General features: G+C 36.9%; 1 protein-coding gene across 1 annotated transcript in view; it reads right to left on the bottom strand.

Moving 5' to 3' along the window:
- Nucleotides 1-14,171, bottom strand: part of CNTNAP2 (contactin associated protein 2) — a 1,031,909-nt gene that overhangs the window by 184,131 nt on the left and 833,607 nt on the right. Inside the window, exon 14 of the mRNA XM_010398652.4 lies at nt 6,195-6,351. Within this exon, the coding sequence (XP_010396954.1) occupies nt 6,195-6,351 (157 nt within the window). The remainder of the gene's footprint in view (nt 1-6,194; nt 6,352-14,171) is intronic.

Here is a 14,171-nt window from a genome sequence, read left to right as displayed (position 1 = left end):
AAACTTTCTTTTGAAACTCACTTTGTAGGAGAAGAGTTGTGAAGGGAAGAGGGATGCATCCTGCAGAGTGTTCTGTAAAACACCTCACAAAAATAAAGCAATTTGGCAGGCTCTGGAGAAAGAAACTTGAACGTCCAAAATGTGAGATTATAAATAAGGCTCCCTCCACTGATTTTCTCTATTTGTCCAAAGCACTTTTACCAGCAAATACTGCTCAAACTCTTTTGATCATCACCAAATAGTTCTTGAAAGATTAGCCACCACACTAGTAGTCAGCAATGAAGTCCATGACTGACTTTGTAACCTGGTGCATCCACATCAGGAAGTACTAAATGAAAAACCTTCTTATGTCACCTTTTCTGAGTAAATCCTTGAACAGCATCGTACTATGAGTCTTCTGACTTATTGCAGCTGTTGTGTAATAAAAAGCAAGCAGCCTGTGGTGTAGAAATTTTGGCCAATCTGAGTATTTAACTGACTCTAGGGTCAAATAAGAGTAGGAATCAAAATTTCTTTGCAGAGCTTTACATTTGTTACTTAATTAGTGCAGTATGCCTATATCTACAATGCTAGTCATTTTTGTAACAGAGCTGCCTAATTTGTAATAATAATGTTTTTATTCAAATAAGATCGTTTTTCAAAAAGTCTTACATTTTACCTAATGTTAAAAATTTGATTGTAATTTTGTTTAACAGCAACCCAGAAAACTTCTTGCTACTCATAACAGCTACCTTTATTCTCTCAAGATTGAGGCAATCTGACTTTAAATGTCAACCACACTCACTTTTAAAAATTATCTTTATTAGCATGGAAAACTAACCTTTTTTATGTAAGCTAATCCATTTAATTCTGAATTAATTTCATTTTGGTCACAAATCATGGATAATTTGGGACTAAGGATCATTTCAGTGAGATTACTGTGGGTGAAGCTCTTCCACCTGTGTTTTTGTTTCTTTATCATGACAAACACGATTACCTAATATTTACATTGAAGCAACAGCTTGAGTTCTGTTAAGAATCAGGTTGTGTTTTAGACTGTCCAAATACACATAAATCTGAATTCCATATTTCATATTCCCTGCCAATACCTACCATTTGGCTTATCTACCATCCAGACATGATAATCAACACATTAGGCACGTGCTGAATAGTTCTATAACAATTATATTCAGATAGACAAGGTGTAATGTGAAATTTTAAAAATCAGTAGAAAAACCATTCAGATGTAAGGTTTACCAAGCCCATGGTATACAGTAATCCCTGGGAAAAGTTATATTGTAAGTAAGTCCACAATTAACACAGTTGGTTCCGTACTTACACAGAATTACTCACATACTTGGTTTAAAAAAAAAAAGCAAAAACCAAACACAAAATTTTGGAAAAAAAAGCATTTCAGACTGCTTAAAGAGCTTAAATTAGTCCCCTGTGTCTACCACCACAATCCTTGACTGGTCACTGATTATTATTTATTCTGGAGGGATCAGCATAATTCAGTATAGGATGAAGAAAATACTCATTTAGTGTATCATTGCCCACTCTCCAAATTTACTCTCATGCTTCAATATGTGGATCCCATTTTATATCTAATGTGTTACTTCAAATCTTTCTATAAAGACCGCGTTTTCTCATTGGATCTTTTATAGTGCTCATTAGTACAGCAGATGATTGCTTCATAAATCTACCTATCTTTGCAATACCTCCAGGAGGGAGTATCTGCCATAATTTGCATTCTACAGATTGGATGTTGAGGCCGAAAGATGTTACTGTTGAAAACACTCACACTTAGTGCTCAATCTGAGATGCCTAAAGATTGTTTTTTTTTTTTTCTTTGAATGACTGCATTAGATACATTCAGAGAGTGATCCCTCATTCTGGTTGCAGTTGTGCAGTTGGTATTTTCACAAAGTGGACTTCTGGGTTTCCATTAGATACCCAGAAAATTAGGATCAGACTAATGACTGTTCTGGGAAGATATGGTTTATGAAACTGAGGAAGCATCATGCAGGAATGTGGTTCCAGAGGCAGGATTAGAATCCAGTTCTCCAAGGAAGCATTCTCCTGCTTTTGCTATGAAATCATTCATCAAACTGTAATTTCTTTCTTCATTTCTAACAAAGTTTCTAACTTCTACAATAAAAATTCTACTTACACTACATCATTCTGATTCAGTCTGACCCATTCTTCAGTGGCTCCCCAATTTCCTCTAAAAATCTCTTTCCTGAATCTTGCTCTTCTTCTTCTTCACCTTTCACTCTCACAATTTCTAGAGTCTTCTTTTCCTATTTTACTTCCATACATTTTCTAATATAGTTATTGCTCTGGCTACTGCCTTCTCCCCACTGTATCTCACCCCTGCAACCACCCAAAAAACCCCAAAACAGTTTTTCCCACACTGCCTGGCAGGAGCAGAACATCATTGTGGGTGTACCACTGTGGGAACCCAGAATACAGAGAATATTTCTCTGCCTGTTTTGAAGGGTTCTACCCTCCTGGATAACACTGTTTTTGACCTTCACCCATAGAGAAAATTGCCTACCCTCTGGGAAGAATTAGAATGTAGAATGCTGTGAACTAGGTGATAGATTGTCACAGGGTGAAAAATTTAGAGTTTTTGGGTTTATTAGTATAGTAAGTAGATAAAAGCAAAAAACATCAAAATGGAGGATTGTTTTTGTTCTCCAGACCTTCTTCTTCTTCTTCATCTACTCCATATTCTGCAGTAGAAGTGGTCCGGGATGACTGGATAGAGAATTCCGCAGTTACTGCCTGCATGACTAGATGATTTATTAGACATTGGTAGAAAAGTGAAAATATCCTGCTTTTTAAGTTTTCATTGGGTAATTTACCTTTAAAAAGGCTGTGCAATCTTGATAATTCAGCCTTTGGTGCATTGTCTGCTTCATGCTATGTCTGGGTCACGTCAGTGGCTTGTACTTTTCTGATGAGACTTAATAAACAACTACAGAAGAAAGAGAAAGCCAAAAGCTCCATTCGTCTCTGACTCCTGGCAAAGACTCTAAAAAGTCTCCCCTATCAGGGGAGATACAATTAAGGCGTGGACTGCATCATACCACAGCCAAATGCAGTGCTCCCAGCTGTGGACAAGACATGCAATTACTGCAAAAGTCCCACCTGGACTCTCAGCCACAGTTCGGCGTTTACTCAGCCCTTCTGTTTTAGGGGATTGTAAATTCTTCTAAAATAAGTTGTGCTGGTTAGCTCTGGTGGCAAGCTGCTTTGTTAATATATGAACTGAGACTTGTCTGCTCATCATAAACTCTTGCATATTCTGTGGTCCAAACCAGGAGCTGTTTTGCTGTCACCAGAATTGAGCACAAATGTGTTGGAGGCCTCAGTTGAATTCTGCCTCCGATGACTGAAGTCATCAAGGTCTCCTATCATCTGGAGCTCACTTGCTTTTTAGGTATTGATGAACCTGGCTAGATAAAATTCTTAACTAAATAACTCCCAAGCCCAAAAGGTATGACTATGGAAAGGACTGGATTCTGCCAAAACCAAACTGAAAAAATGAATCTTGAACAAAATGTCCTTAAAGACTATAATAAAGCTTTCATTTCTTCCTGTGATTTACACACGTCACAGCTTAAAATATAATATCCAATGGTTGAATTGCTTTTCATAAAACGTCCTGTAATAAATAGTAGTTGTCCTGAAAAAATTGTGATACTTATCTACAGAAATGCTGTAAAAATATATTCCTGTATGAAGTTCTGAGTAAACAGTTGTGTATCTTTTATGACAACAAGCCTATTTTAGATCTAAATCTAATAACCATATGAATCTATTTATTAGTAGAATCCACATAATCTCAGTGTATATAGGGGGCACAGAGGTTACAGAAAAAGATTATTGAGTGCATGCTGCTTATCAAATTATCATCTGTGACTCTTAGAGGATCTTCAAGAAGAGATCAAAAGCCAGTGCCATTTTCTCCACACATTTCCCTTGGTGTAAAAGAGAACAGTTAACATATGGTACAGAGCCCTATTATTCATGGATAGGCATCCAGTGGCTCAGGCAATGAAAACTGTAAGTGCTCCTAATTCTACCATTATTGTAATTATTATTACAATATCTTCCTTTTATTGTTACCGTTTTGACACAGAATCAAACTTACCTCCCTTCTGCCATACTGCTCTAGTGCCTATGATTGAGTTGGAGTCATCGGACTTTATATTCCTCATTCTCTCTGTATAATTCTATCTCTGAAGTTTGGCAGCATGTGTGATTGCCTTGTCTCTAAAACTGACTCCTCTGTGTCTGTGGTGTACTATAGTCCATCCATTATCATAGCTAACAGCACACCAGCCTAACAATGTCAAAGCTTAGGGTAGCAATGTCTGTGGCAATATTTGATTTTCCACATCCTAATCTACAATGTTTGCAGGGCCTGGAATGTTTCCTTTATTATTCTATTTTTGTATTTTTCATACTTCATTTTGCAGATCACAGCAAACAGGGTCCTGCTGCTACCTGGAGTGATCCTCATAAGCTGGAGAAGTGGGTTCACAGAAATATCATGAAGTTCAACAGTGAGGAGTGTAAAGCCTTGCACCTGGGGAAACCAGTGTATGCTGGGAGCCACCCAGCTGGGAAGTAACCTGGCAGAAAAGGCTCTGAGAGTTCCAGTGGACACCAAGCTGAATATGAGCCAGCAATGTGCACTTGAGGCCAAGCAGGCCAATGCTATCCTGGGGTGCATTAGGCAAAGTATGGCCAGCAGGTCGAGGGAGGCCATCCTTCTCCTCTGCTCTGCACTAGTGAGGCCACATTTGGAGTGTTAGGTCCAGTTCTGAGGTCTCCAGTACAAGAGAGGGATGGAATTACTGGGTGGAGTCCAATGAAGAGCGACTAAGATGATAGAGGGACTGGGGCATCTTTCCTACAAAAAGAAGCTGAGGCAGCTGGGACTGCCTGGAGAGGAGAAGGTTCCCAGGGATCTCATCAATGTCTATAAATACCTAATGGGAGGGTGCAAAGAGGATGGAGTCAGATTCTTTCCATTGGTGCCCAGTGCCAGGACCAGAGACAATGCACACAGGGAAGCTGCAGAATCTCCATCCTTGGATATACTAAAAAACTGCTGAGACAATGTCCTGGGCAACTGTTTCTAGGTGACCCCCCTTGGACAGATGGGTTGAACTAGAAGAACTCTGAGGTCCCTTTCATCCACAAATATTCTGTGATTCTGTGGTTCTGTCATTCTTCCTACTCTTTTTTTTTTTTCTTTCTTTTTTAGCCTCTGACATACCACTACAGTTCTGTAGCTCTACATTCATTAATAGCTGTAGAATTTCTCAATTAACCCCAAATGGTTTATGAGCCATTATTGACTCAACTACCCACGGCTTGCTGTTAATGGGAGAACTGTTCATAAAAGTATGGTTTCAATATGTCACTGAACATTGTATACCATGTAAAATATAATCCTGCCTGTCATGACAAAAGAGACAGAAACGATTAAGGTTCACAAAGAAAGTGCTGTAAGACCACAGAGAGGGTCTCACTTGAAATGATGATGAGCTTTACACACTCTGTTCATGTTTGTGGGGAATATCAGAGATGCGAGTTTATTTATTTTTTCTGCCTAATTAATTATCTCATGCAAAGCCCAGTAGCTTCCTCTGAAATACAAAGCCTTGTTCCATAATAAGTGTGGAGTCTAGTTCTTAACATATTTTTCTCATGAAAGATGGATAATGAGAATTGGAGGCACTAGATGAGTGATTTCAACAAATATCACTCACATTCAAATGCAGCAGCAATACTCTAAAAAGGAGAAATTCTGGGAAAAAACATGACGTTGCAGAGATAAAATTAATTCTGTATTGCAATATAACTGGATCTGATGGAGACAAAGTTGCGTAGGTGGCCAAAATGCTGGCCTTTCCTATGAGGATTTGCTTTTGCAATTTTAGCATTCTTTTCCATAGCTCAGTGGGCTTGAAAACGTAAATATAATCCTTATATTTGACAGTCACAGATACCATGAATAAAGTGGAAATCAAAGCATGGGTTGACATGTTGCAGGAGGGATCACAAATATAATATTTTTGCCTTTGTTCTTTGATAAGAAAGGAAATATAGAAAATAAGTATATTCAAAGTCATGGCGGTGTTGTATAAGTTAAGAGATTTGGTCATTCTCTTCCTTCCTTCTTGTAAAGCACTCACCATTGCTTATAATCAGCGTCACAGTTGCAGTAGTACTTGGGATCAGTACAGTTGCGTTCGATGCCGCAGGCACATTTTTGAATGCCAGGTCCTGATCCGCCCCAATAGTAGTGCTTCTCATTGGCTTTTCCAACCCACCAGGTATATGGATTCCCTTCTGCAAGGAATGAAAATGCAAGGTTATGATGCATCGAAGAGGTAGAGCTCCATAATGCATTCACTGAGCTCAGATGTTTAATATGCAAATGTTAACAACGCATAACTGGAGCCATCCCACATTGCTGGCAAACAGATGAATTCATTATTACTAAAGGTATTCAAAAGACTCTGTCAGGTAAACAGAACACATTTTCTTTTCTGTATTCACACAATGTATAATGACTGAAATTAATTATTTTTTTATCTTATATGCTCTTCGTTTAGCTTTTTTAATTGTATTCTGTATAATGAGAATATGTGGGCAGACTCCATAATTACTTTCAATTCAGTTCAAACCATATAGTAAGATATCAGATGGATTATTTCAATATTTGACCTTGAATGCTGCACAGAAAGATGTGTTTATTTTCTCTTTTTTATTTATTTATTTATTTATTTTTTTTAAACGACAGCTTTTAATTGAAAATTATTCTGTCTTCACTGGAAAACAAACGTTCATCATGCTCTCTGCAGCTGGTGCTAAACAAAGCGTAAAGAGATACTATCAAACTCCAAAAGCATCTTAACCATTTAAAAATAAGCAATTTTTTTTTTAATGTAATTCTTTACCAGAGGTGCTCTGAACTTAGATGTAATCATATTTCTTCACATTGGGTTTGCAACTTAATATCTTCATATACTGCTCTGAGCTTATTGCTAATCCTTTTGGACCAACTAAGCCCTTATATGTAAATAAATAAATAAATGAATAAATAATCAACCCTCCTCCACTCTTATTTCTAATTTGAAAAAAATGCCCTTACTGGAAAATTATTTTTTTTATTCCTCTGCTTCAGCAAGACACTCAAATATGAACTTAACATCAAACACAAGTGAATAACTTAATCAGTATCAATGTACTTAGTGATTTTTGACATTGAAAAATAATGACTGACCTTAGTCTATAAACATGTTTTTTTTTTTAAATGTCTCTTTTCCCTCATCTGATCTGCTGCTGGAAATTTTATGTTAAATGAAATTAAGCTATGGAATTCATTTATTAATAAATTTCACCAGTAAAATCCTACATAATAGACATTCTACTTCCATAATTTTCTGTTTGCACATCTCACACATCCCCCCAGAACTACAGGCATAATCCTTAAAATAGCCATTTCACAATTAGATTTGATCATCTGGACCATAAAGCTACTTATTTCAGACAGAAGTTGAAAGTAATTCACACCAAACTCTAAAGAAAATTAAATTCCAGAGATGAAGAGAACAACCAAACATATGTTTAAAGAATACCTAAACCCCAAAATGCACATCTCTCTGATGTATTTGAATTGTTAAACATCATATAAGATAACAAAAATACAGTAATGTGAAAAATTCGTGGCGGCTGAAGGTTTTTATTAGATGTTGCTGTGTTGCACAGTACGGCCATTCAGCTCTAGTGCTAATGCAATGGGCGTGGTAATCGTGTGACTTTATTCTAGACTCTAAATTGGTCATTTTAGCTTCTGTGACTCAATTATCACTAAGTGCTGCAAGTTAGAAGAATGTGCCATGTGAATGCTGCAGCAGCATTCCCAACCTAAGCAATGAAATCTAGCAATTCTGACAGTACATAGCCCTGGATTACAAAAGATTCTTTAATAAGCATTTAAAGGTAAATGTTATCTTTCCACAGAGAATGACAGAATCGCTTTTATTAATACAGGATCCGACTACAGAATTAATGATATTTGAGACTCCTATTTTATGGGGTTTTTCCATCCCATCTTTGAAGTTAGTTTTTATGCTGTGGCACCAATGCTGCCATTTTGACTGTTACTCAAAATTCTCTTTGTTTACATCCTTTCTGTCAAGCGAAGAATTGCATGATTCAGTCAGCAAGTAATTTGCTGGGAAGCAAGACTGTTAATTAAAGCACCAGGAAAAAAAATTACTTAGGATTGTCAAAAAGTGGATCAAAAATTCAGAAACAGGTAGAATGACTAAAGCAGACGATAGTGACGGCAGAATTACAGACTACAGTGATGGCTGTCACAGGCCACTATGACAGACACAAATGGGGCATGTTTGAACTCATTTAAATGACAATTGATGTACAGTTTTAAACCATGAGCGTATCCTAGCATAGGCAGAGCTGTTTCTCACATCTATTGTTTTTAGTGTGCATATATGCTGGCTAGGCCCCATTTGGACCCATGCTTCTTCATTCTGAAGAAAAGACCTACCCTCAGGCCTTGGAACACACATTTAGGAAGAGACTAATGTGCGTGTTTAAAATTTCCAGAAAGGTCAAGAACATAATATATGATTTTAAGGGTTTTGCATTCAGCACATATTCTCCTAGACATCCCCACAAGCAACAATCACAGCACTGCCTTGTGAACACCACCCAAGACTCCGATTGCCTGGCATATTATGCTAAGGCTTGTAACAGAGGAGATCTTGATTAGCTGGCATCCACGCAGTAGGGCGGACTTCCCATTGGGACATAACCCCAGGTACAGGAATAAGAAGAGCCCCACACCAGATCATTCTCCACCACAATTGCCATATAAGAGATACTGGAGCTCCTTTATGTTCTATGGTTAATAAAAGCAAAAGGTGTGGAGACACAGTTATGTCCCATCTGCTCTGTGCCAGTCAAATCAAATGGAAACAACCCTTTTCAGTCTTCCTGCCTCATATCAGCCAAGAAAAAGATGAGCAGCATTTTGGCTAAAGTTCATATGCTTCAAATTGGGAATGCTATGCAGTAATATTGCAGACACTGCTATGACTGACAAAGAGTAAAACCCTGCAAATGGAGAGATTAAAAAAACAACAGAAAAGAAAGGCTAGAAGGGAGAAGGATGTATCATCCAGGAAAAAAAAAATTAGAAATAGGACCCCTGTTCCCCTCTCTCAATTCATGCTCTTTTATACGTCTATAGCCTCCTTTTGAGAATGTAAATCTTTCTACTCCAGAGACCTTTGCTTTTTTTTTCTGCTTTGGAAGGTTTTGGAAAAGGCTAATCCAAGTAGATGGAGCAGTGCAGTCCAGTGTGAAGACTGATCATTAATGGATGTAATTTTAAGTATCAGACTATTTTACCAAAAATTATTGTTTTGCTAAACTATCAATAGTGTTGGTCTTATGGAATTAACAGTATATAAATTCAGTTTAAGGACAAAAAAGTAGTTTTCAAATGTTTTACAATGAGAAGCAATACCAGAAGATATTTCTTCTGGTTTTTAAATTACCTTTTCTTACCTCATATATAAATTTTGAGCCATGGGTAGCTTTTGAGTTGTTGTCATCAACTGAGTGGTTTTTTTCCCCCCAAGCTTTTGTGGACAAATAGCATCATGAGATGATGGAGGAGGAAAGAGATTCTCTGCCTGCCATGGGATTTTGATTAGAATAAAGCCTTGATGCAGAACTGCTTTTTGGGTACAAACCAGCTCCCCTTTGAGGGATGCTGTGGGAAGTGTTCAGGTTTGTCCATGCTGAGTTATGATCAGGATGCCTTTCCAACACCCTTCTTGAAGAGAAGCCCCTTGCAAGGTTTTGTGTACTTAGCAGGAAAGCAATGATATCAGAGTAAGATGTGGATACCAACAGAATGGATAAAGATATCCAGTTTTTAGGAGATCCTACAACCCCACAGAAAAGAACAGTATTCTAAGGACAAAATGGCCAATATGATTGGGGCATGCAGACATATGAGCACGGCTACAAAATCAGACTCAAATCATATTCATAGAAATTTGAATCTCTCTCTCTCCTGTCACACACACACACACACTCAAAAGCCTTTAACATTTACATGCAATACATTTAACAGTGGTTGCAGTGTCTTTGCAGTAATGGGCTTTGGTTAAAATTATTGCAAAATATGGGTTCTTATTTAAATGCCCAGATTTGCAGTTACTAGGTGAAAGTGTGTAAAGAATCTGGTATCAATGTTTTCTATCAAGTTCTCCTGTACAGAATATTCAAGAAAAAGTAAAGATTAAGGAAAGTTTTCTGTATTCTCACAGATCACTTCTTTGTATTCTCACAGAATGTCATAAAAAAGTGATTCCTTTTTCATCTCATAAATGTATCTTTGTGTGAACCATTTCATTTACTATAAAACCATATCCAACAAAAGTTAATGTAGTATGAACAGAACTCTTAATAGTCAATAATATATTTATTTCTAATACAGTTGAACAGTGTCAAAATGTAAAACTTTTGAAAGTACACTTTATATTCTACTGAGCATTTAATATAAACAATTGGTTTTACTATTTTTAAATGCAACTGATTAATTAAAATGCTGCTACTTTTAGCATTTTAGGGCTTTTATTTCTAGGTGTTCAGTACTAGTAACTGAAGCAGCAATACTGAGAGAATTCAGGGAACTAAATTAAGTGGACAGATGCTCCAAGGCACTCTGCATTCAAAGGCTCCATTCAAAATACAGCCCTCAGAATGCTGATGACTGTATTTATTTGTAAAATACCTGGAGAAGCTAAATGCTTCTGTTCCATTTGCTCTGGAAATTTTCCTGACCTTTATATGGTCCTTAAAACCAAAGGAAATGGTTTATAAAGAAAGGCTAGGAATACTTTCAAATGGAAGTCAATGGCTCAGAACCTCTGAAAAACAAGACCAGTGAAAATTACTTACTGGGGACCCTGTCTAACTTTAATAACTCCATTTAGCTGTTCCCTGGAAGCAATTAGGTGTTCCTTTACAGGAGTGGATAGCTTTGAATTGAACTTTTAAATGTTTTATTTTAAATGGGTCCTTTCCAGTTTCCATTAATATTACAGATCCCCATTAAATACTAAGGACTGTCAACAACAATTACAGAACTTGTATAACTGTTTTTATCTTCAGAAAATATTCTCTTGTTCAGTCTTTTACTTCTTTTTTTAATGGAACATCTTGAATTAATTACCCAGTTGTTGTTATTGGCAGACTAGGCCCAAAGATATCTTTCCAAAACGTACTGCAGTTTTGGACACCTGAATTAATCATAGGTAGAAATGAAAGCTATTTCCCAGAGGTAATATCTGATGATTAAATAATAGACAAAACTTAAAAAAAAAAAAAAATCAATCTGCACATGTGGAAAGCCAGGTATAATTCCTCTATTTCTGGATTAAATACTTTCTTTAAACATGCATTTGCATTCAGCTACACTATAACACAGTACATTTAGACTCACAAGGGCAACTTGATTTAAGGTCATGGTTCATTAACACCTGTGCAGAAATTCTATCTGCTATTGCAGTGAAGAAACAGACACTGAAAGAATAATTTTGTCACTGTTTGAAAAGTTCAGCATGCTAATATGGCTGTGTGCTTCACAGCTTTCACCGTGCTTCTTATTGCCAGCTTTTTTTCTTCACACCATAGCAGTATCTATTCCACTCAGGTCAAATCTTCTTAAGGAACATTGTGAGCCATTTATCTGAGCTTTTGAAGATTTAGTATTTGGAAAAAGATTAAGGAAACATGGTTTAATGTCCCTCATGCATCAAGTACATCTACATGTTCCAATTTAGGATTCTTAAAGCCAGTAGTGTCAAATCTGGGCAGGCTTTGCTGCCCTAGTTTATTTTCTGCTGATTTGATTTTTCCTCCTCTTTATTATTTTGTTAATGCTTGGGACCAACATGAAGCTGAGTAGACACTTTGCTGGTTTGCTGCCCCTGTCTTATGTCTCGGGAAGTGCCCCCCTAGACTGAACACCCAGCAGCTGAGGAGTTTCATGGCAAGAGTGGACACTGCTGACTGAAGATGCTAAACCGTGAGAGATTCTGCTCCTGCCTGCAACTCAGGTGGATTATGAGCAGGTTCTGCCTGTTTCAGGGATCACCCAGAAGGCCGAATTATTTGAAACTGAGAAAACAGAACTCAGAGAAGAGTCTGGCAGGTCACATTTCCACTTTTCAATGACAATACTTGTGCATGAGTGAACCTTCTAAAATAAAAGGAGAGTTCTTGTATAATATCTATATGTGGTTGTGTTGAGATTGTTTTCCTTTTAATTAATATTTTTCCGATTTTCCATTTCTTCCAGTAACACTTCTTGCTCACTAATGTGCTGTGCAACATATACACAAATTCAATATGACAATTGCAAGCTAAGTCAATTCTTTTGTTGTTACTCTCATTCTGTGAACTGATAAATCATTCTTTGCAATGCATTTGGGGAAAGTATAAGGAGTGCTTACTATTTGTGAATACAGTTTGCATCAGTGGTCGCCATTCTAATGACTAACAGTTGAGATTAGTCAAACCCTAATAGCAACACAAATGAGACATTTGAGCACATTGGAAACTTGGGGCAGAAAACAGATGGAAAAGAAACTAAAAGTACCCTTGGCCACTTCAGAAAACTAGGAACATCTAATTTATAGCTGCCTGTGTATTTAATGGAAGTATAACCTGAAAAGTTTAGTTTGCTATTTATGATAATTTAAATTTTGTAGGTACTCACATCTGACTTAGTTCTTTTTTCACAGTGCTAGTGTCAAATTATTTCTTTTTCTTTTACTAAGACTAGTCTCAAACATTTGTTTTCCTTATAAGCTCACTAAAGTGCTTGGTCTATTTGACAGTACTATTTATTTGCAAAGACTATTTAAACTGCTTGAAAATATAAGATTTAAAGGCTGCCCAGAAAGAGAACTCTGAAACATGCTTTGGTTGTTAATAGAAGAATTGATGTGATTTGATGTCTGAATTCATGGCCAAAGCATTTTAATGCAACAGTCCTTAGAAAGAAGTGGGTTTTTTTCCTTTGTAAGATATTCAGAATTATGCCATACCTCAAGGGTAGTCTATGAATGGAAAATATTCTGAAGATTTTAATAGAAAATGAAGATAAATATTGGAAAATACTTGTGAAAAGCATAAAAATGTCAGTAAATGTTAATACAACACACTCTATTTACTGTTTTCTTAAGAGCATGTTAAGTTTTAATTGCTGTCTCCTTTTCCTCCACAGCCATAAAGTAATGCATTTTAAAGTGGAGGTAAGGATAACCATCTCCATAACCCAAACTAGAAGAACTTCCATGACATTCAGTATCAGGAACTAAAATGAGATGTTCATATGTCCAGCCAGGAGCTTTGGCTTTCCCACTTTTCCCGGAAGAGAAGACCCCTGCAATCAGTCCTCACCATTCTTCCTGAGCTTCAATTAAGTTTTGGTGCATAAAAAGTGGCCAGAGAAGAGCCCAGATTTTCTCATATATGTCCAGTAAAGACAGAGAAGGGAACATATTCAAGTGCTTGAGAAACAAATTGCTGCCTCAATGATGCCCATGCCCCAGGCTGATGGCCATTGCGTTGTTCTTCAGCTCATCAAAGTATTCTCATGTGCCTGTGTATTCGCTTGTTAATTTTTCAGAGAACTTATTTCATACATATATATATCAATCTCAAACTATAAAGCAGAAAACACAGTATCTTTTCCTAGATAATAGATATTTAGCTAAAGCATCTTTTCAGTAAGGCTGTAGGGGTACTCCTGTTTATTGAGCCTGTATTTTTGTTCTAGTATACCTGCCTCTAAAATGTCAGTGTCTGAATCCACAAATATGTAGGCAAAGATGACTTTTCTTTCAGAATTAGCAACCTATAAAAAAGATCAGGAGGGAGAACTGTCATATTGATGTCCAATGGCATCTTATGAAAAAGCTGTCTGACAGCTTTATTTTACGATTGGAGAGATTTACTCCTTGGCCCAGCTCATGAAAAGCTAGTACAGTACAAATGATTTTTTCCCTTGTCAAAACTCATATTCCAAGCTGCAGCACTACTAACCAAGCCTGACT

Source organism: Corvus cornix, chromosome 2 (genome assembly GCF_000738735.6).
Source record: "Corvus cornix cornix isolate S_Up_H32 chromosome 2, ASM73873v5, whole genome shotgun sequence".
Lineage (NCBI taxonomy): Eukaryota > Metazoa > Chordata > Aves > Passeriformes > Corvidae > Corvus > Corvus cornix.
Note: the sequence above shows the minus strand (reverse complement) of the source record. Positions and strands in the feature narration are given on the sequence as shown.